The sequence below is a fragment of the Siphateles boraxobius genome, unplaced genomic scaffold, assembly GCF_051911475.1.
Source record: "Siphateles boraxobius isolate OS27281-9 unplaced genomic scaffold, OSU_SipBor_1 9, whole genome shotgun sequence".
Lineage (NCBI taxonomy): Eukaryota > Metazoa > Chordata > Actinopteri > Cypriniformes > Leuciscidae > Siphateles > Siphateles boraxobius.
In genome coordinates this window covers 8,749,703-8,772,910 of record NW_027509219.1, presented here as the reverse complement: position 1 = coordinate 8,772,910, position 23,208 = coordinate 8,749,703, and the positions used below count along the sequence as shown (strand labels likewise).

General features: G+C 36.5%; 2 protein-coding genes across 3 annotated transcripts in view; one reads left to right on the top strand and one right to left on the bottom strand.

Moving 5' to 3' along the window:
- Nucleotides 1-15,523, bottom strand: part of LOC143732425 (glycerol-3-phosphate acyltransferase 4-like) — a 44,489-nt gene extending 28,966 nt beyond the window's left edge. For both annotated transcript variants that reach the window (XM_077223489.1, XM_077223488.1), the window contains exons 1-6: nucleotides 15,180-15,523; nucleotides 13,488-13,991; nucleotides 6,978-7,050; nucleotides 4,440-4,773; nucleotides 1,038-1,112; nucleotides 766-855 (exon numbers count right to left, since the gene is read on the bottom strand). In XM_077223489.1, coding sequence (XP_077079604.1) covers nucleotides 766-855; nucleotides 1,038-1,112; nucleotides 4,440-4,773; nucleotides 6,978-7,050; nucleotides 13,488-13,655 — 740 coding nt within the window. In that variant the 5' untranslated portion in view covers nucleotides 13,656-13,991; nucleotides 15,180-15,523. The remainder of the gene's footprint in view (nucleotides 1-765; nucleotides 856-1,037; nucleotides 1,113-4,439; nucleotides 4,774-6,977; nucleotides 7,051-13,487; nucleotides 13,992-15,179) is intronic.
- Nucleotides 6,853-22,621, top strand: LOC143732428 (C2 calcium-dependent domain-containing protein 4C). The gene is made up of 3 exons (XM_077223493.1): nucleotides 6,853-6,898; nucleotides 18,227-18,749; nucleotides 20,821-22,621. Exon 3 carries the CDS (start codon nucleotides 20,835-20,837, stop codon nucleotides 22,002-22,004), a length of 1,170 nt encoding a protein of 389 aa, XP_077079608.1. The 5' UTR covers nucleotides 6,853-6,898; nucleotides 18,227-18,749; nucleotides 20,821-20,834; the 3' UTR covers nucleotides 22,005-22,621.
- Nucleotides 22,622-23,208: the final 587 nt, after the last annotated feature.

The following is a 23,208-nucleotide window of genomic DNA, read 5'->3' as shown; positions in this document are numbered from 1 at the left end:
AGCGTGCGATTGTAAGTGTGTGTGTGTGTGTGTGTGTGTGTGAGCCTCTGATTGTGATTGTGTGTGCGCATTTATCCAGTGTTTTATTGTGAATATCTGATTGTGAGAGTGATAATGAGCATGTGCTTTTGAGGGTGTGTATGTGTGTGTGTGTGTGTGTGTGTGTGTGTGTGTGTGTGTGTGTGTGTGTGTGTGTGTGTGTGTGTGTGTGTGTGTGTGTGTGTGTGTGTGTGTGTGTGTGAGAGATTGTGCAAGTATGTGTTTGAATGTGTGTTTGATTGACGGACGCTATGCAATGGTGAATGTATGTATTTGTGTGTATTTGAGAAAGAAGTTCCGAAAGGGTTAATTGTGTGTGTATGTGTGAGTGTTATAGGCTGATTGATAGTGTCTGACAGCAAGAATAATTGTGAGCATTTGATTTTTGTGAGATTGTGAAATATCTGATCATCTTCCATAAACCCAGTTGCTGTTCAACTATCATACATCTGTAAACTTTTGCATTAAAAGTGACTGGCGCATTTGTATTACAGTACATTCCAAAAGAGCGCTGTTATCAGCCCCACAGTGAAAAATGAAAACATATCCGTACCGGCTAGTCTGGGTTGGCACGGAATGGAACGGTTTGTGAGTGTCTGTTTGAGTGTATATGATTGTGTGTGATTGCAAACATGTGACTGTCAGATTGTACATTGACCCATAATGCCAAGGCTCCTGATGGTTGGAGATTTACAGAAAGCATGCGTATGATATGTGGCGTTTTACCTGTGATGGTATGTGATGATAGCAGTCAGCGCTCTCACACAGATACGGTAACACATCAGGTGCACTGTTTCACTGAGAAAATTTTTCAACCTGCAAACACACACAGGGATGCATTAACATACATATTAAAACACACTCCTGAACAAACTTAAAACTGACTTCAAAATATCTGACAATTTATTGGTCTCACAGATTGGTCAGGCACTAGTATAAGAAAGCAAAATAAATGACAAAAAAGGCTTTTTTTAAAAATATAAAATCAAGTTTCTTACCTCCCATTGGGCAGAAGACCAATAATGGTGGTGAAGACAACCAATAGGCTTATTCCTGTGATTGCTAATGTTAGCCTGATAAACCAAAAAACAAGACATTTCAACTCAAACATTGGAACAATCATTACAAAATTTACCCTTCAAACCTTTTTGTTTGCATTTCTCAGGTATGACATGCTCCATGTAGAATAAAACATATTTTTCTAGAAGACTGTCATCATCTCATACAAGTGTATATCACTTTAATATTGTAGAATTTTAATTAAATTATTTTATTTAAAAAAAAATGTGAAGAACCTTTTTAATTCGCAACAAATTACTGAGTGTACTTTTAATATCAAAGTAAACTTTTTTTTACATTCTGCCTTTTGATTTTCACTGGAGATACAAATAAGAGAGAACTGGAATGAATGAAAGGAAAGAGAGGGACTGGATTATGGGCTGTGAATAATCGAAAATACTTAAGGTCAGGAATTGGATACTGGTAATAAAATGAAAATTTCGATTCCTCTTATTGATTCCTGTGTGCGCATTTTAATGTGATTTCAAACCATTTTCAAGCGCAAGAAGACACGAAAGAAAACTCACTTCTGCACTCCTGCCACGCTGTTTTCTTTGTGCATACATCCGCCTCTTATATAGTGCGCAATACTGAATTGAGCTCTCGTACACATCTTGAATGCTCACAAAATAATGACATATATTATCGTAAACACAGCAGGTTGTCTTAAGTAAATGTAAACACTTGAGAAAGAAAACGCATGTGCATCAGAGTTTTGGATCCAGCATGAGGTGCTAAAGTGACAGCAGCCTAATATACCTGCTGCAAGCTGTCATTAACGTTAATTAAAGAACAAAAGAACAAGAAATTCACCCACTGATCTTGAATGAATAACTTTGGTCACTTGAATAAGGATTCATCTATATTTTATTTATAAAAATAAAAGTATGTAGTGTTATTTTACATTTGATTACAATTTCAATACCAGTTGTGCTATTGCTAATTTGTTGCTTTGTTCTTATTTTATTACTGTTTGGTAATCTTTAATAATGTTTGAAATTTATATTAGTTAGTCCAGTTGTCTTTTCTGTGGTATTTTTGCTTAAACCATAAAAAAGCATTAGTGTTCTTTAGGCTGCTGATTTTTATTCAGGGTAATCAGCTGCAACAAAACGTTTCGCCAGAATAAATATGTTTGATATGTAAATGTTTGATTCAATGTTTTTAGTCGAAACTGGGAATTAGGGGTGGTCGATATAACCAAAATCTTATTTTACAAAATTAGCCATATTATTTCACAATAATGATAAATATCACAAAAATAATAAATAAATAAAAACTCATGCTTACTGAAGATAAGTAAACAATCAGTGATAAAATAGGAACAAAGAAACTAATTACAAGCAATAGGACAAAAAAGCTACAATAGAACAGACAAAAAAGGCTACTTTTTATATTCTACTTTTATATTCTAATATTATATTTTTATATTATAATTTTTATACTACATTATATATTCTTATTAAAGTAACAAAAGCAATTCAGTAAAGCAATGAGATTGTTTGATTAACATTAATGGCACAGTGACTGTTGCCACTTTAAAACCGAATGCGCAGATCTAAATACTGATATGCGCATTCTTTCACAATTGTTCACTTAATGCATAGAAGACTGTGTTTATGAGGATACTTGCAAAGAGAGGCATTTTAAAACTGTGGACCGTTTAAGCCCAAAGATTTCAGTATTTACACGCATATACCGATAGCATTAGCATATAGTCCTCTTTTGCTGCTTACTGCACTTAAACTGTTTAAAATTACTACTTGTTTTAAAAGGCTTAAAAACACGTTCATATGATACGTTTTTGTGAAGGCGCAGCACGGCAACACCACGTGACCGTAACCGCGATAGAGACCATCAAAATCTCTACCGCTTAATCGTGTCTAACGGTATTAGAATTGGAATCGATAAGTAGAATTGGAATTGAATATTTTTCAAACAATACCCATCCCAACAGGAATTTGTCGCAGGTCGAATTCAAACCTACATCCTACATTAGTTAAATGATCATAACTCCAGGAGCACATGCACTACCCACTGCACCATAACTTTGACCTCATGGATGCAGTTGTGCAATTAATCGCACACTCCCCAGGTGGGCACATCTGATTAAACAGAGCTCAGATATCAGGCACTCTTCCTCATCTCAAATGTGCACACAGGATGGTGAAGTGTTTCTATTAAGGGATGTGGGTTAAGGCCATTGCCCTGACTGACATTAATCCTCCAGAAGCTCCATATGGCCCTGAAGGGCAGCAGAATTAGCCTGTATTTTAAGACACTAAATTCAGACTTGTGTGCCAAAGCAGAGCAAATGTCACAGAATGGACCAATTAGTATGATGTCAAATTATAACATCAGCCAACCAAAACTAATATTTATTCTGACAGCACTTCACAAAGCCATTAAAAGTTTACAAGTGCTGCATTATTTTTTTTCTTTTCTGTTTTGCTATATTATATACAGTGGACCTCAAAAAGTAGTTAATGTACCCAATAATACCATATATCTTTTATGTATTTTCCATAGACATGTAAATGAGAGTAACAGCAGTGCCCTCTGCTCCTTTCTTCATGAAGCAGCCGTTTCTAATTTGAATACTTTTTGTAGTATTCATACTGTGCAAACATACTGTGTCAGTCAGCACTCAGTCAGGGCAAATAATAAAATAATTTCTTGCATACTATGGTGTTACTTTGCACACCAAGGTACTTCAAAGATAACCAAGGCACTACCATGGTACATGTACGAAAAGACATAATATTAGCATGGTACATGTGTCAAAAAACAATGGTAATACCGCAGTACCTCAAGCATTTTAGTACTTGTTTGTTGTTAGCATTGGCCTCCATTTTATTATTTATTATTTTAGAATTCTTCTTGCTAATCTTCACATCTGATTATTCCATAAATAAGGGGTTATTTGTATTATTTTACTAGGGATGCACAATATATTGGTATCACATCCATTATTATTATCAAAATGAGAGATTCGGATATATACCTGCCAATATTGGATATTTAATTGTGCTGCTCAATCCCTGTTCTCCATCACTCACTAAATGTAATTTCATAACATTGTCAAATGTAATCTTTGGTAAGCCTCAAAATGAAAATCCATTTTTCATACTGTACATTAAAATGAAGTGATGCAAAAAAAATTGAATTAGTGATTACTTTGATTTTAAAATTTTATTTTTAATTTAGTTAGACAAAACACCATAGAATTATAATATCAGCCATTTATGGGTTATTGGGCATAAAATGAAATAAATAATTAGCATCAGCCTGAATTTTAATATCTCTGACTTTTATCGAGCCCCGTTTTTCTTCTTGCTCACCTGAGGGGCAACAGAAACCCATAACGGATGATGACGCCAAAACCCCACAGCACTGTCAGTCTGGTGCTAATGTGCTGGAAGTTATAGTTGCTCCTGGTCAACAGGTTCCACGACTCAAGTTCTTCTGCCGAGAAACATTTGGTAACCTCATCATCTACGATGCTTTCAATGCCACGGCGGCAAAAGTAGAAGGTGTCTGACATTTCAAACTCTGATGCGGAAGGGGAGGGGCCTGTGGTGGAGGAGGCGGAACCATCCAACTCTCGACTGCTCCCGTTTCGCCGAATCTCTTTGAGCTCGTCTTCCAGTGACGTAGGTTCTTTAGCGATAATGCCTGAGATAAAATGATAATGCAAACATAGAGTGTCTTTGTGAAGAGCAAAATTCAGTACATTATATAACAGAGCAGTCTAGGGCGTAAATAAATACATTTTGAAGAGAGTGGATTCTAGAATCCATAAGTTATTAATCAATATATCAAATGAGTTGAATGACTTCTCTAAGCTTATGAGATTTTACTTCGTTATAGAAGTTACCAGTGTGAATACTGAAATGACTCTTTTCATGTATTCTGATGAAGTGATGAAGTGACTGAGGGTCTGGCCCATGCCAGGAATGCAGTAACAGTGTTTGCTCATTTAGCCCAGCTTCCAGAAATGAAATATGGATTCGTTTTGTTTGAGAAAGGTCTTTAACGTGTTAAAACATATATCTGTTCTTCTAGCTCACTATGATGACTATAGGTCACACAGATTGGAACCAATAGTTTAAATGACTATTTCTTAGCATTTACTTTCCTGTTCTATATTAAAGTGTCCTCTCATTGAGAGAAAGAACATGTTATCTTGATGTTTTGTGAAGAATCTCCAGTTTATAGTTAGAGCCCAACCAAATCCAACCTTGAAGAAGCTGTGTGTCTGTCTATGTGTGTGTTAGTAGTCTTGGTTACAGAATAAGGGACAAGTGGCATTATTGGAGATTGGCTGACTTGTTTTCTTTGACATGTTGGCGCCTAGACACTCAGTGTTGTGACCTCGGAGGGCCATTCGTACCTAACACAGGGTCCTGGTGGCAGCCGTATAGACTATGGAGATGTGCTACTACCTATCAGTCCATGTGTGGAAATGTACTATGTTTATCTATAGCTTAGCCAATCGGAATCATTCAACCTGAAGCAATGATGTAGCTTAGACCTTGGTGAAGGGTATAATTGCTGTGATCTTTGTAACTATAACAGGGCGGCCTATGATCTCCTTGTGAATCTTGAAGCTGACTTCTGCCTGATGAAACTGCTAACCATCTTCTGTAAAACTTTTCTTTGATTTATTATAATTCTGACTCTTGTCTTAGGCCCCATCCACACTACTGCGTTTTCGTTTAAAAACGGAGACCTTTTGCTACGTTTGCACCTCCCGTCCACACTAAAACGGGAAAAACGAAGACCCAAAACGGAGAAGTTTAGAAACGCTGCAGCTCCGTTTTTCGTTTCGAATCTCCGGAGGGCGTTTTAGTGTAGACGGGACAAAACGGAGGAGTTTAGAAACGATGACGTAGAAGGTCACGCTCGGCTCTATGATTGGGTGTCATCACCCATGACGTATCCTTCCCTGATTCGTCAGCCACCCATCACATGTCCCGTCACCGGAAGAAAACAAACAAAAACATCCTGGACTACGTAGCTGATGTTAGTGAGTGCAACATGGATAACGAATTACAAGCGTTACTGACTTTGATGTCTTTGTTAGCAGCTGTTGTGCAAGCAAATTCTGCATTTTACAATGCTATAACTGCCTACATGCGCCGGAGGCAAACTATTATTCGAGCGATCTATGACAATTCCCGTGTGCAGCGGCGGTCCATGAAAAGAAATCTCTGGTCTTCGACATTTTCTAATCTTTGCAGAGGTAGCTAACGTTACTTGCTTCCTCATCAAATCTGAGGAATAGTCCATCCGTTTCCTGTTTACACCGGCACGCGCATGCACAGTGTTGGAGAATGGTCACGTGATCCGAGTTTTCAGTCGTTTTAATGTGGACGGAGATCAATTCTAATACGCAGCTAAAACGCTGGTGTGGACGGAGATCGTTTTCGTTTTAATTCTCCGTTTTTAAACGAAAACGCAGTAGTGTGGACGGGGCCTTAAATTGACTGCACTTCTAACTCCTGGTCTTAATTAATCATATCTGGTCCTTGGGTCTTTAACTGTAAATTCCCTAATAATTTGTAAATAAATAAATTCTTTGAATCAAAAAAAAAAGAGTTAAAACATTATATAATGACGTGCAACAACTCAAGCAAATGCAAACACAAGCAAATGGGACACAAATGTAGTGTGACTGTAATTAATTGTTGCCTGAACTTTCTGTGGATAGGTCAACTGACAAAAACAACCATGGTACAAGTCCTGTGAGATCAACCAAGCACAGAAGACAAGCAATGTCACTCAGATTAACAAGCAGGTGAGCACACAGGAGCAATAGATCATTTTCCCATAGGTGTAATTGTACACAGTGTTTACACAGACACTGATATACTTACTATTAAGACTGTAAGGCTTGTACAGAAGATGGTTTTTCTCCTTGGCTCCTCTTTCCATCCTTACTGTGGCCCACTGGAAAACAAGGAAAGAAAAACAAACTCAATTTAATGTTATCACTGCAAAATACTATTGTTCTTACAATTTAGTTAAGAATTATCTTAATAAGTAAAGAATTAGTAAAGAATTAGGGGTGATCTAAATATTTAATTATTGTATTCAAATACATCTATTATTTAAAATATTTATAATCATATTTAACTCTCTGATCATGCATGGAAAATCTAATTATGGGGGAAAATATCTAGTATGTATTATAGCAGATAATGTGCAGTCAGCCAGTCATTAATAAATAATAAACCGCAAAATAAATCAGTTATACTTCCTCTGTGGATTACATCATAATGGCACTTAAAATAAAACTGCTTATTTCGTGATTTGAAAACACATTGAGGTGGACTGCAGCACAGACACACACACACACGCACACACACTGAATGTTCCCCCAAGGAACAACAAGCACTTTATTGAAAAGCTGTGGGAGGAGAAATAATGTCAGCATGTTAATTCAGGCATGTGGAGCACACAATACACACAACTGACTTGCACTGAGAATCAGTAAACACTGAGGGGCTGGTTTTGATATCTTGCAAAATTTACCACAGGTTTTGCTTCAATGTCATATTTTGAACCAGGGATTCTTCTAATATGTAATACTTTGAGGTTAAGGACAGAGTACACGTCACAGTTGTCATAATGTTGTTCTTGGTGCTCAGGGGACAGTAAAACTTTGCAATCCTAAGTGTAAGTTTGTATCGACAACAATGATGTACTAAAAACGTTAAAGACTTTCTTTTGCGGTTTTTTTTTTTTTGCATACAGACGACAATATTGTGAAAACAATAACAGATTACACAGATCCGTGCAAATGACTAAAAACACTTTATGCATGCCAGGCCAGTAGTTGGCGATGTCACTTTGTAAAGAAACACGTGCCTGTATACTGAATAGTTCTACACGTTTTTGTAGTTTATACAGAGATGATAACGGTATCAATTTCAAAAATTTGCACTTTGTAACCCTTTTTCAAAAGTTTGCATTTTCAAGCCCCCTGTAAATGCATCCAAAGTTTTAAGCTGAAAACGGTGTTGTGTAAATGGCCCCTAAATGTACAGCTCAAAGTGTTTAGATGTTTGCTTCTAATGCTGGAGTGCTTCAAATCCTGCAGAGCCGTAGGTGCTACACACAGCAAGGAATAGCACTTTTTAGCATGTAAATTAAATTGTACTCTTTCTGTCAGGACCACTATCGTCAAATATGATTGACAATTAGCAGCATACAGTTAAGATTGGTGATATGGTTCTGTTATGGGCAAGAACTCCCTGCGCATCCATGCAGCCTAGCATGGATAACAGCAGGGAGAGCAGCAATAACCCCCCTTAGGGTAAACAGAACAGAACCAACATGAATATATTGCAGATATCATTAATTAATAAAGATTTTAATGTTAAACATAATTCGAGAATTTATTCTGATTCAAAAGGGAATCAACTCTATAATTATTATTCATTTTTAATTGGTGTCCAACAATAGTATCTATCGTATTTCACCGTTACTAGGTTGGCCAAGTTACATCACTGACATTTAAATGTGACAAATTGAATAGCTTTTAATAGCTGAATGCTGTTTCAAGGCCACCTATTATGCAAAAATCACTTTTACACGGTGTTTGAATGAAATGTGTGTTGGCATTTATGATGTGTGTTGGCATTAACATAATGGTGTGTTGGCAATCCACCCAGTGTTTTTTCATAAATCCCCATAAATCATAAGCACTGTCTCAGAACAACCCGTTCTCAGAATTCGGGACAATGTGACGTACTTTTGCACAAGCCCCTCCCACGACTCTTGACTGACACTGCTGTCGTAGCATAGACCGCCCTCAATGAGCTAAACACAGTCCGCCATTGTTTCAATGCCGGAGCAGCTGTAGACAAGAATGTCTCCTAAGCGATTGAGTGTTTTGTTATAAGATGTAAGAATGAACATAGCTATCTTCATTTACTCCCGTTGTTACTCGAGGATGGATCTGTACCAACTGTTCGTGTTCCAGCTTACAGTCTCCGGAGCGATATGCCTAACGTGACTGATCACGGCAGAAATTAAAGGGAGAGCGTGCACTTTATTACAGTTCATAGAGTCATTTTACGGATATAAAGTTTACCAGTTTATTAAGTACCCCCTGAAAGGTGTGTATTGTTTACTGTAAGTTGTAACAAGTGTTTCTGTTTAATTCGCTGTGTATGTTGATGATAATGAAAGGGAGAGAGAGGGTTTATGGATAAGACTTTAATGCGCATTTCTTATACGGTGTTTATTCAGAGTAAAACTGACTCTTCATCTTTTGTGTGATGTACAATAAACTTCATAAAAATCATAAGTACATTTTTGGCCATCTTTCAGACAAGGTCCACAACAAAAGGCTTGTACAAATAGTGGATAAAAGCAAGATAAAAAAAGTTATAACCGTAATTGAACTAAACTATACGTTCTATCTCCATACAGCATATTCTCTGGCTCTGTAGTAATTTTTGTCCGGGTCGAAATGAACACTGCTACTGAAAGTTTTTGTTTTGATATTATCATTGGGTGAGATGAGATTGTCCTGACACTGAGTGCGGGCTAGTGAGGCTCCGCCCCCTGTGCCGAGAGCAGCAGCTCATTTGCATTTAAAGGGATACACACTAAAACTGTGCGTTTTTCTCAGTCTCAAAAAGTGACAATTCAAACATGCTGTAAAAACAGTTCTGTTGGGTATTTTGAGCTAAAACTTCACATACACACTCTGGGGACATCAGAGACTTATTTTACTTCTTGTGAAAAGGGGCATAATACGTGCCCTTTAATACCCAAATTACATGAAATTTGACGAGAATTTCGCAATTATTTCAAGAATTTCTCTGCGTCACTGAACCCGTTTGTTAAAGGATTATGGGAAGTCACTCGTTTGCAAAAGAGCCATAGTGTCAGGCAGAAAAAAGAAAGCCACATGCAGTGAGACTGCACAGCTGGAGTGAAGCAGCCCCTGAGCTCTTCACTTAACCCCAAGCCAGTCTCTAAACTTCTTTATGATTATGATATATAGTGAGTGTCAGCAAAAGAAAAACAAATCAGACATTTTTAAGAAACATTAACCAGATGTGCACTTGAGCAACATGTCCTCATCATCCAGACATCATTTCTTGTACCTGGCCTCTTACTTATACAGAAATGGTGTTCATACTTCCTGTAGCTTCAGGACCAATAAAAAAAATTCAGTGAACTCCCAACTCCATTTACATCAAGATGGACAGAATAGAATAAGACATGTCAATTCCTCCTCTCTTCCTTCACAATAAAACCCACTCTAAATCCAGCACATCTATAAAATTACAGACTGATATCCCTTCCTCCATTCATTGCTAAAACACTTCAACCAAGTATCTACCGTTCTTGCAACAAAACAACCTCCTGGACAACAACCAGTCTGGTTTCAAAAGCGAACACTCAACTGAGACTGCCCTGCTCTCGGTTATTAAAGCTCTGAGACTGGCAAGAGCAGCTTCCAAATCCTCAGTTCTCATCTTGCTGGATCTGTCTGCTTCTTTTGACACAGTTAATCACCAGATCCTCCTGTCAACCCTCAAGACAAAGTGCATCTCAGGAACCGCACTCCAATCATGGTTCAAGTCTTACCTCTCAGGTAGGTCCTTCAGGATGTCGTGGAGAAGTGAGGTGTCTCCATCTACGTGTCATCACTAGGATCTGTCATTCAGAAACATGTTTTGTCCTATCACTGATATGCTGATGACACAGTATCCAATGGTAGCTGCTCGCATCTCAGCCTGCCTGACAGACATTTCTTGCTGGATAAAGGACCACCTTCAACTAAACCCTGCAAAGACAGAGCTGCTTATGGTCCCGGCCAAACAAACACTACATCACAAATTCTCAATTCAGTTCGTCAACTATAACTCCATCCAGGACAGCCAGGAACCTTGGAGTTGTGATTGATGATCAGTTGAACTTCACAGACCACATTGCTTGAATTGCCTGGTCCTGCAGATTTGCCCTATATAACATTAAGAGAATCAGGCCCTTCCTTTCGGAGCATGCTACACAACTCCTAGTCCAAGTTCTTTTCTATCCAGACTATAGTAATGCTCTCTTGGCAGGACTTCCAGCATGCACTGTTAAACCTCTGCAACTTATCCAGAATGCTGCAGCAAGAGTGGTCTTTAATGAGCCGAAGAGAGCCCATGTAACACCTCACCTAATAAACTTGCACTGGTTGCTAATCGCTGTTCGCATCAAATTCAAGGAGCTGATGTTTGCCCACAGAACAACCACTGGCTCTGCACCCCTGTACCTAAACTCACTACTTCAGTAGCTTGTTCCCTCCTATGTTCCCTCCAGAAGCTTGTGTTCTGCAAGTGAGCGGTGCCTTGTGGTGCCATCTAAAAGAGGCACAAAATCACTTTCACTGACATTTACCTGGACTGTTCCAAGCTGGTGGAATGACATGCCTAACTCAAACAATGCTGCTGAGTCTTTAGCCATTTTCCAGAAACTGCTGAAGATGTCTCTTTCATCAACACTTGACCCATTAATACTAACACTTACTTTTCTATATCTATGTTGTTTTTTTTAAACCACAAACAAACCTTGCTAAGTGTGCTGTACTAGACTAACTGGGATTGGTCACAGCACTTGAATATTGCAGCCCTATTGTTAGTTTGATTGCTTCCTTATATTGCTCTCCTCATTTGTAAGCCACTGTGGATAAATGCTTCTGCTAAATGATTAAATGTAAATATAATTGTGTTCTGTAAGCACATGAGAAGTTCACACTATCAAATGCACTCCATAAATAAAAGAGTTTCAAAAAATATCATGTTACCTTAGTTTTTTGGATAAGTATCATAGTAGTACCATTATAATATTATTTTATATGCCTTAGAGCAGTGGTTCCTAAACTTTTTATGCCAGGCCTCCCTTTTGTAGAGTAAAATATTTTCAAGCCCCGCCCCCAACAACTGGGATTTGTCACGTCCAGTGTAGACCGCATCAATGATTATAATGGGTTCTATTTGCTTTTTCGGGTCCTGCCACTCAAGTCGGGTGTAAACATGTTGTTTTAGTAGTTGTGGAGTAGATTCATCGTCTGCTTATGTTAACTTGTCACTGGCAGTCCTTTTTAACAAACTTGTCCATGCTTTGTACAAAACCATTAGTTTATATTTTCACACAGTTCTCTGCAAATTTTGTGGTCTGTTTTTGCATGAGAAAAACCGCTACAACTGATAACAGAGCGCTCAAGCAGGTACTGAGAGTCATCTTGAAGTAATAAAATATGTCAAATTAATACTGTGTTCAATTATTTACTTATGTGGCAAGTAACCGCATAAGCGGGACAATTTCGCAGTGTATATATCATATCGAGATGTAATATCATAACGGTTATCAGACGAAAGTTGATATTTAAAAACTTGCATATTTTAATAACACTTTTATATGTAATCTTTAGCAAATATCACAAAAGATCTCAACCCAACTTTACTGTCAACTCTATAGTATCCGATAAATAAATGCAAAACAAAAACCCACAAATAAATCAGTCAGAAGAACAATTTTCTTAAAGGGATAGTTCACCCAACAATGAAATTTCATTGATTCATTGAGTGAGACATTAATTACTCACAATCATGTCATTCCAAACCTATTACCCTCATCATTGGAACACAAGTGAAGATCTTTTTGATGAAATCTGAGAGCTTTATGTTCCTCTTTTGACAGCTACGCAACTACCACTTTGACACTTCAAAAAGTTCATAAAGAGATCGTAGAGTTAATCCATATGAAATAAGTGGTTTATTCCAAATTTTCTAAAGAGATTTGATCGCTTTAAATGATAGATTGAATTTAGGCTTTTATTCACATAAACATTAATCAACTCACAAATCAGTTGTGTTAAACGGAAGCTCAAGTATGTTCGCTTGACACGCCATAACCAATGAGGTTCATTCTCATGTTACGCATCACGTTTGAGCTTCTGTAAGAACAAATGAGGTTTGTTCTCGTGCGTCAAGCATGTTAGGTTGAGCTTCTGTTTATGTTTGCTGATCAATGTTTAAATGTGAATAGAAGGCTACATTAAATCTGTTTATCATATAAAGCAATCGAGTCTCTTCAGAAAATGTGGGCTAAACTGCTCATTTTATATGGATTAGTTTTACTTTTTACCTTTATTTTTAAAGGCAAGTCATTAAGAACAAGTTCTTATTTACAATGGGGGCCTGACAAGTGGAATAACCACTTAGGGAAAGGAAGATTTACAATCTCTTAATGAACTTTTTGAAGCGGCAAAGTGGTAGTTGCGGAGCTGTCAATGTAATTAATGACAGAATTGTCATTTATGGGTGAACTATTCCTTTAACCATCCTGAAATGGAACAAGATGATCTTCCAACTCACCTTAAACACCTTGAGCAGTGTCTTCATGTAGAGTCCACGGATGCCAAAAGACAGACCAAAAATGGCAGGAACAATGATGAAGACCAAAAGCAGTGTGACCCACAAAGTGAAAGAAATGCCCAACAGCATGCATAGCAGATTACTAAAAGGAGAAATAAAAGGGCCCATTTTTTTTTTTTTAAGTTTCTTTCAGGAAGAAAATAAATAAATTGGAAAAGGGAAGTGGACTCCCCAAAAGCCAACTTTCTCGAGCACTTTTAGGGTCAAAGTTTCCAGAGCCTGAAGTGGAAGAAGTCCGTAAAGAAGACTGGTGACATTATAAAGTCTTTTATATCCATTGGTGTACAACTGGATGAAGCAAACACATCTTTCGGTTTGAGGCACTGCCCAGAGGCGATTTACTTCGCTTTTAATGAATTATACATTGGCAACTTTGCAACTTCAGATCCCTGTACACTCACAGAACATGACAGCTCTTCCCTCAGAGCTCTGAAATGAAGAAACCTGGAGAATGTGAAAGAAAACACATATAGGTAAAGGATCACAGTTCACTCAAATACAACCTTGTTTAAATCAAACAGATAGTGACACACCCACTAAATTAAACACAAAGCCAAACAAAGTGCCCTGCATTCAGTAAAAGCTACACTGGGATCTCAAACAAGGAGATATTTGAGCTCAGAGCTCCCACAAGTACAGTGGTGGGAGACATACTTACATAACAGAGAAGAGAAGAGAAGAGAAGAGAAGAGAAGAGAAGAGAAGAGAAGAGAAGAGAAGAGAAGAGAAGAGAAGAGAAGACTAATGCAACTAATGTCAAAATTTTACTCTAATAGGTGAAAGTATCAAGCCAAAAATATACAAGTAATCTGAAACCAGTGTTGTTATTGTTAACTACACCTTTAGGCTACACCACCATTTTCAACTAAAACAGAAAAGTTTTTAAGCGTTTTGGACGTTCATTTTACACAACAACAGTGTTTTGGGGGCCTAAAAACGCAAACGATATTCAAAGTGCAAGTTTTTGAAAACGATACTGTTATTAATGTCTCCGTATAAACTACAAAAACGTGAATTTGTGAACGGTGACGTCATGCGCATGCGTGTTCAGTCAAAGTGACATACAGCGACAGCGTTTTCAGTTGTTTTCGCAGATCCATGTGAAGTAGGTTCATTTTGACAATTTGTCACCTGTACTCAAAAAACGCAAATGAAAAACTTTTACGTTTTTAGGACTGTCATCGTGTAAACATTAATGTACCCTAAAACAATTTAATTATTTTGGTAATCGAAATAAAGCTGAAATAAAATATTAAATGAAATATATAGATGAATGAAATATTAGATTAAAAACAATTTAATTGGTAAATGTTGCTTAAAGCTTGAACAAAACTTATAAATGCTGCCTTGGCAACTGACTGAAATAAATAACTTTAATGACTTCATAAAATGGGAATACACTTCATTAAAGCTACATAGAAATTTTAAAATATATATATTAAAAACGACAAAAGCACATAACTAAATTAAAAATATGGAGAGAGAGAGAGACAGAGAGAGAGAGAGAGAGAGAGAGAGAGAAGAAGAAGAAGAAGAACAACAACTAATCAGTTTCAACAGTATAACGTTACTTGACTAGCAGCAGTAGCACAGTAACTTAATGAAATACAATTACTCAAGACAAGTACTTACGCCTCATGTTATAATCTGTTGTGTCGCTGTTAAAAAATAGAAATACTTTTTCCACTTGACTAGATGACTTTATGAGCAAGTAATCTCTGCCAGCTAAGCTTTCAGCTAGTTGGTTGATGAACTAGACGGATGGTCTGAATTTTTTTTTTTGCCTATCATTTTACACAGACATGCCGCTCATCCTAGCATCGCGTGTGCTGGTATCTATAGAAATACATACTCGGCACATTAATGGAGCTGCTTCGTTCTCAAGCTGAAGGCGCGTATTTATCGTGCTCACCCGACACCGGCAGAACAGACTGTCACGGGAAAGATGCAAAACAGAAGATCCGCATGTCGTGAGTGACGTAGAAACTGACGCGAGTCCGTGACCACACCAGTAAGGAGTAGCGGATTTACATGAGACAGACTGATACTTTCCACCAGGGGGCGATTAGAGCACAGACATGTATATGTAGATTTCAACATTCGACCGCTAAAGACACGTCGGCGAGCCCGCCATTTTGGAACGGTCAGTCAATGTGTCGTCACTCACAGATGCCACAACATTGCAAAGCTGGTTGTGAAACCGCCGAGAATGTGTTGTTTTGTGTTTTTATATGTATTAACTCAATATTACATGTTTTTACTATGGTAGGCTACTTTTTATGTTTTTACTTTTACTATGGTAGCCTACATTTTTAATGTTGTGTTACCTGACGTCTTCATCTTGTTATTTTTTTTTTCTTCATCTTGTGAATTTAATTTAGCAAAGTCATCTGATATATATATATATATATATATATATATATATATATATATATATATATATGACATTGATGCTGCTCGGAACACTCAATCGCCCTAGAAGTCGTTAAGAATATATTTATAAATAATATATTATATTAAATCACAAATCACAAAAAGATGTGTTTGGTTAATCATGAGAAGCACTGGTAAAAGACAATAGGTTTTATGTGATCACGCTGTCTCTGCTGTCCACTACAGGTTGGAAACTAGCCTAATTCACATCTGAACTCCAACAGTAGACTATTTCATGTAAAATGGACATTGAATAAATTAAATTGATTAATTATTATTTATTTGTTTTCTTACCATTACAGGGAAATTCCAAGCCTCATCCCCTACCAGAGATAATCTTATTATTTCACATAAGAACACTAAAATCCACCTGGTGGTGCTGCAGGACTGTATTCGATGCCAATAGCAGTACAATTGCCATTATAATTGCCCCACAAACATGATTATGTCCTAATAATCATAATGTTAGCTAAATAACATAATACCTTTTGTTAATACTCCACGATTCACTGAAAATGTTTCAACTCATCAGTAAAAAGAAAAAAAATACTCAGTGAAATCATATAAACCAAATGTTTGTTGTGTGAAACTGTGTATTGGTATGTATGTGTTTTGACTTGATGTCTTCAGTAGTTTCACAATGATAGAATAAAACAACCTCCAAATGAACAACAATAGGCCTAATGCATGTGATTATCATCTAAACACATATGCGTGAGGTATGTAGCCCAATGTGCCATATAATATGAACCAGTGAAAAACACTAATAATAAACATAATTTCTGTCATGACAACTCTTGGCACCTCATGACAGCTCTCGTGTTTGGTGTGGTAATGGATATGGCAATGTTAATGTATTTTTGGAATAGATCTGCTGCACTGCTGCTGCTGTTATTCATAGTTTACAGTCACATGACTGTTGTAGAGTCCTGGAGGGCAAAATAGCCATAGAACTTGCACAAGCATGTCAATTTTCCATATATGTGATCAAAATGCAAGTTTTGGGCACTTGTGATCCATGCAGCATCTGCTGCGGCTACAGTAATTCAATCACTAAAAACACCGGAACGTTCTAAAACGTATCGCATTGCCCTATTTTTACGGAATTTAGAAATGCTGTTAGAATTAAAGTCCCCCTGCAGTCAATAATTGTATCCCTTAAAACTCACCCTTAAACACCTAAATGACATATTTAAAAGTTTTGTTCTTGAAAAAAAAACTACACCCTTGCCTCATTTAGTATACGTGGTTCTATAAATATGCAAATTAGCACCGCCTCCACTCACTCACTGGAAATACTCAGCAATGGTCTTGACGTGTGAATTTGCACATGGTTGTTCTTAAAGCATATTAAAAAAAACACATAGAAATTTAAACAACATTAAAAGCTTGATTTTCACCACAGGGGGACTGTAAATGCCTGATCAAGCAGCATAGGCGGAGGATGAACCAATGTTAGGCTAAGGAGATACTTAGTCCTTATCGGTGCAACTCACCCTTAAAGTGCCTTAATGTCCAGTGATATTAAAAGATCATAATCAGTTTACACCTTTTTGACGATACATACTTTATACAGGCGAGAAGATGAGCCCAGAAAATTAAGGCAACACGTTTTCTTTATAATGGTTTTCGATGAGGAAAAAAACGCTTAACATGAAACCTTGTGTTGCATTTTTATTCTGTGTTCATCTGCTTGCCTGTACAAAGTATATGCATCATCAATAAGGTGTATATTGACAAAACTGGTCAAAATGACTGGCCGGCAGCAGAGGAAAGCCTTTTTTGGCCTCCTATAAGCATGACTTCATGTGAAAACTATATGAATTGCTGCTGTTGGTTATTGCTGCTGCAAAGCAAGTATGCGACTTACTGTTGATTAGATCCAAATTACAGTAAAAACAGTAAAATTGTGGAATATTATTAATATAAAATAACTGTTTTCTATTTTAATATACTTTAAAATATGTATTCCTGTGATGGCAAAGTTGAATTTTCGACTGCAATTATTCCAGTCTTAAGTGTCACATGATCCTAGTTCAGAAATCATTTTAAAACGCTGGTTTGGTGCTCTAGAAACAATTCTTATTATTATCAATGCTGAAAACAGTTTGCTGCTTAATATCTTTGTGGAAACTGTATGATGTGTCCTTGCTAAAAAAAAAAAAAAAGAAGAATATATAAATTGAATTTAAAACTTTGGTTGTAAAAAATGAAAATAAAAAATCTTATTGAAATTTTCATTACAGACAGACTGGCATGCAAGAAAGCAAATTTTGTGGATAATCCCACCCACCCAAATCCTGACGTCAACCTTTAATCAGGAAACTAGACTGGTCAGCGGGGAAGCGGGACTTCTGACCTCTACATGAAGGCTGAACCGGAGAACAGAGCCTGACCAGACTGCTTTCTAAAGAAAGGTTAATCTTTGAAGTGACACAAATGATGCCACTTTTGACCTTTAAATGTTAGTGGGGAAATCATTATCCACATCTGATCTGAGAACAGTGTGGATCCCTGTGATATAACTGTTTCGGGGTAGGTTAGTGGGTGCGAGAGCTTGTCTGAAACCAGTTGTGGGGATTTTAGATCAAAAGGAAACCATTCCTATTATGCTACACACAGAGGAGAGAGAGAGCTGGCTTATAGGACATTATGCTGTGATTGGCCGCTGTGCATTGAAAGAAATGATGAACAGACCAAACCGAACACTAAAACTTACACATTCAGTCACTCACAGATGAGCGACTCCACCACAGATCATCCAAACAGGTAAGGGCAAAAAAACAATTCAGTTTGGTTACAGTTCACTTTAATTTGTTAGCATGAATTATTATTAATGCATTTGAGATCAACAATACTTTCACAGCTTTTATTAATAAAGGATTATATGAATTTCTGCATGTAATACACTGTTGTATAAATTAACACAAATGTATTATGAACTATGAATTATGATGTATTAAAAAAGTCTCTTATTTTTGAAAAAAAGTCTCTTATGTCACAAAGGCTGCATTTAGGCTATATGAAATATCATTACAGTTTATAATAACGGTTTTCTATTTAAATATATTTTACAATGTAATTTAGGCTATCCCTGTGATGGCAAAGCTGAATTTTACTCCAGTGTTCAGTGTCACACGATCCTTCAGAAATCAATCTAATATGCTGATTTGACAAGAAACATTTCTTATTATCAATGTTGAAAACAATTGTTTAAATTTTTTGTGGAAACCAATACATGTTTCTGTATTGTTTGATGAATAGAAAGTTTAGAAACTGCATTTATTTATTTAGAGATAGAAATCTTTTGTAACATAAATGCCTTTACTCACAGTTTTGATCAATTTAATGAATCCTTGCTGAAAATATTTATTATTCATTTTAAAAATGTAAAATATTAAAAATATGAATTAAAAAAACTTTGAATGGTAGTGTATATTAATAAGTACTGTAATAGGTTTACATTTTTACTTCTACTATATGCATTTTATTACTGAGTTGTTGATTAAAGCTGTTGATTTTGTTTATAAAAAATGTATGAACAACAGACACCAGCTGTCACTTGTTCAAGATTGTATCTTGACTGTGAGGTTAGGAGAACTGCAACAGTAAATTATGATTATAATAAGAAATAAGAATTGTGTTTTGATTTTTTTAAATAAGTGATGAATATTATTTTATTAAAGTGTCCAGTTGAAGATTGTTCTTGACTTATCAGTTGATAAATACAGTATTGTATTAAAAAAGTATCATTCAAATAATACATTTTTACTAAAATACTGTAATATAAATACTGTATTTATCAACTGATAAGTCAAGAACAATCAAAATAATTAATGAGTGGCTAAAATGAATTGGTACCATAAAAGTATTCAGTAAAAATAACATTTATTAAAACTATTATATCACTACTTTTCAATAATTTTAGGCTTATTTGAGACATTGACTTTATAGAATTTTTTTTTTTTTTTAAATTGCCTTCAACTCCTTTAATGGAGGCAACTGTAACCTTACTTCTTGTATTAAATTCAATATAATGAACCGGTCCTTCTCAATATAAATACATTACTATTACTGCTTGCACATATAAATGTTTCTTAGATTTGTTTTAGTGTGTGACTTATAAAAGAAAATGCTAAACGTAACTCAATTTTATAAGTTAAGCTGGTTATAATAATTTGCACAAGATAAAAGATAGTTGTTCAAATGAGGATTATACAGTAGAAATGGTCATGTTGGTGTAAAATGTCGGGACAATATTTTTGATTCATATTTTTTTATCATAGGTGCATCCTTATTTATGTATTTATGCACTATTTTATACCACTTTGTAGTACAAATGGTGCAAGTAGTGTGTCTGAAAATTAATTGGTTACCATGATTAATGGGTTACAATGATCCTCACTTTAGAATACTGATCCAAATCATTAGTAATTCCTTCTGAAGGATTTGGTAATACTTGAGTCATTACTAGAGGATAACCATTACCTGCACTTTAGAATTAATTACATTATGCATTATTAATGTTAATAATGAACCTGTAGTAGTTCTTAGTAGTTCTCTGAGAGGTATAGTAGTTATTGGTTACTACTAGTGAACTACCGCATTCAACTGAACGCTATTACTTACTAATTTGTTAATCAGAGTTTCTTGTTAGTTAATGGTATGTTAATAGTGCGTTACTCATTTCTTCTTGTGTAATTATTCATTAATGACAGAACTGTATTCCAAAGTGTTACCGAATAAACTAAGTATAAGTGTATAGTGTAAAGTGCATTAGTTAATACACGTTAAATAGTATTAAACGTTTATTAACTTTTTCAAACTGTTTTTCCACCAGCATTATCAATCACAATGTGGATCCTTCAGAAAGTGCAGGCGGGAGCAGAAAGTCTTCCGATGCAGATTAATCATCTCATCAGCAAACATAAAGACGAGGTTTCAGCCAAGACCAGCATCCTCAATAAACTGCACTGCAACGTCCTCACACCTGATAATATTCCTGACTTTTTTCTGCCGCCCAAGCTGACCAAGCAATGCCTCACGCCAGAAGCAGGAAAAACTGTGCTATGTCTGAACGAAGAAAAGAAAGTTCCCAGCTCAGCAAAAACATCATTGTCAAGACTTGGTACTGCCCAGCCTCTGAGAGCCAGTCTAAACAAATCTAAAGCAGCCTTGAACAAACTCAAACCCATTCCATATTCACTGAAATGCTATGAGTACGGTTTATTCGAGAGTCCGAATACGCGTCGCAAAGAGTCTTTGTTCCATTCGACACTCACCAGTTACACACTAGAACGAAGGACCATCAAAACACCCAAATTTTCCTGTAGAGCAGTGCTGAAAGCGGCCAGCACTGAGAGTGACACGCCCTCTGCTGACTCCTCCCCTTATTCCACTCCTCCACCAATCAGAAGAGAGGATTTCACCAGCGAACAGTCATTGTCTGAAGATCCAGTTCAGCAAGATTTTCAAGCCTCTAAAAATGAGAAAAATAAAGTTCACTCCACTCCTGACAAAAATTCCATGTCAAAAGTGCATCACCATGCTAAAGTTATTCAAACGTCCCATTGCACCAATCTAGCCCCGCCCATCCAGTTCCCACTGGACATGCTGCACTGCCAGGAACGCTTCCATCAGGAACACGTGCTTCCTCTTCCTCAGAGAGGCCGAGTGCGCATTTCTGCTTTCAGGTCCAGTGCAACCAGGTGCTCTATGACAATTCGCATCCGCGTAGTCTCGGTGGAAGGCTTGAGAGATGCTGGTGACCCTCGACCTTTGACCTGCAGCTTGACCCTAAGCCTCACCCCAGGCAAGCTGCAGAGGCAACACAGCGCCATCATCAGGAACTGCTGCAACCCTGTGTTCAATGAAGACTTCTTTTTTCAGGAACCAGAGGAGCAGCAGGGCATTCTGGGAGATCTGGCCCTCAGACTGAAGGTGCTGGATAAGGCCTCGGGATTGGGCAGAGGAGTGGTGCTGGGAATTATCATCAAACCTCTCTGTCAGCTACTGCCACTGTGAGACACAAACACCCAAAGAAACATGCTCCATATTTGTAGTTTTTCCCTCCCAAACAAAGTGTCATTTTGACTGTAATAGATCCCAGTTTGTAGTTCTAAATTATCAAGTATTAGTGTGTTCGAGCCATTAAGAAATTATATGATGTACTGACGTCATGATCAAAAATTATTTTGATATAGCAAATATAGGTTTATATTTGGTCTATTTGATATAGGTTTATTGATATAGCAAACATGTTGCGTTCCCCTAAGAAACTTTGCATAGTATAGTGTTTGCATCAACCCGAGAGACTTCTGTGAGAGAACACAAAAGCTAATCTTCAACATGTTTGCGCTTAATCATTCATTTTGGATTTATCTATTTTTAGAGTTTACACTGAAAAAAAAATGCTGTTTTCTAAAAGAAGTCACAGACAATTAACAGGTATGATTCAGTTTACGGCACTTCTCATTCATATCCGCAAACGGTGATTGACTGTCAAACATCTCTGAATGAAATTTAATGATGTCAAGGTTGTAGTGTGATTTGTATCTTTGCATTCCCCTGAGAAACTTTGCGTTCCATAGCAAAAACATTTTGTGTTCCCCAGCGAATACAGAAGAATTGGAAAAGAAAAATGTCAACATGATGTGCCATTAGGGCCTCCATAGTTTTGCACAGTTTTAAAGATCAGTTGTATCTTTATTTTTTAACCATGCTAGGTAATTACATGCTTGTTTTGAGCTGTGTGTTTGACAGTAATTAAATTATAAGATCTAAACATAACCTTTACAACCAGTTGTAAATTATTAATTGTAAAAAAAACACACCTTTTGAATTCCTCAAATAAAAGTACTGATGTATATTAAAATCAAAATATTTAGCTAAATATGTGCTGATCATTGAGAATTAAGCATCATGATGTTTGTGTTGCTTTTTATTGTGTTGTGAGTATTTACTGTATGTGTCAGTGTCTAACATTTAAGAAACATTTAAATAAACATATTATAATCTAAATTTCTCTCTAAATATTCTAAATCTCTCTTGATGTGGATTAAAGATAACACAAGATAACAATATTAATAAAAGTACAGAAATAATTTAGAATTCCCCAGGCAAATTTTAAAAGATTTCAGATTTAAAATTCAAAACGAATTGTTACCAAAAAAATGTTTTAATAAATTAATTTTCTGTCTGATTAATAAAGATCTTATCACAGGGATAT

Coding starts and splice junctions, on each gene's coding strand:
- LOC143732428 (XM_077223493.1), top strand. CDS start 20,835: ATGTGGATCCTTCAGAAAGTGCAGGCGGGAGCAGAAAGTCTTCCGATG.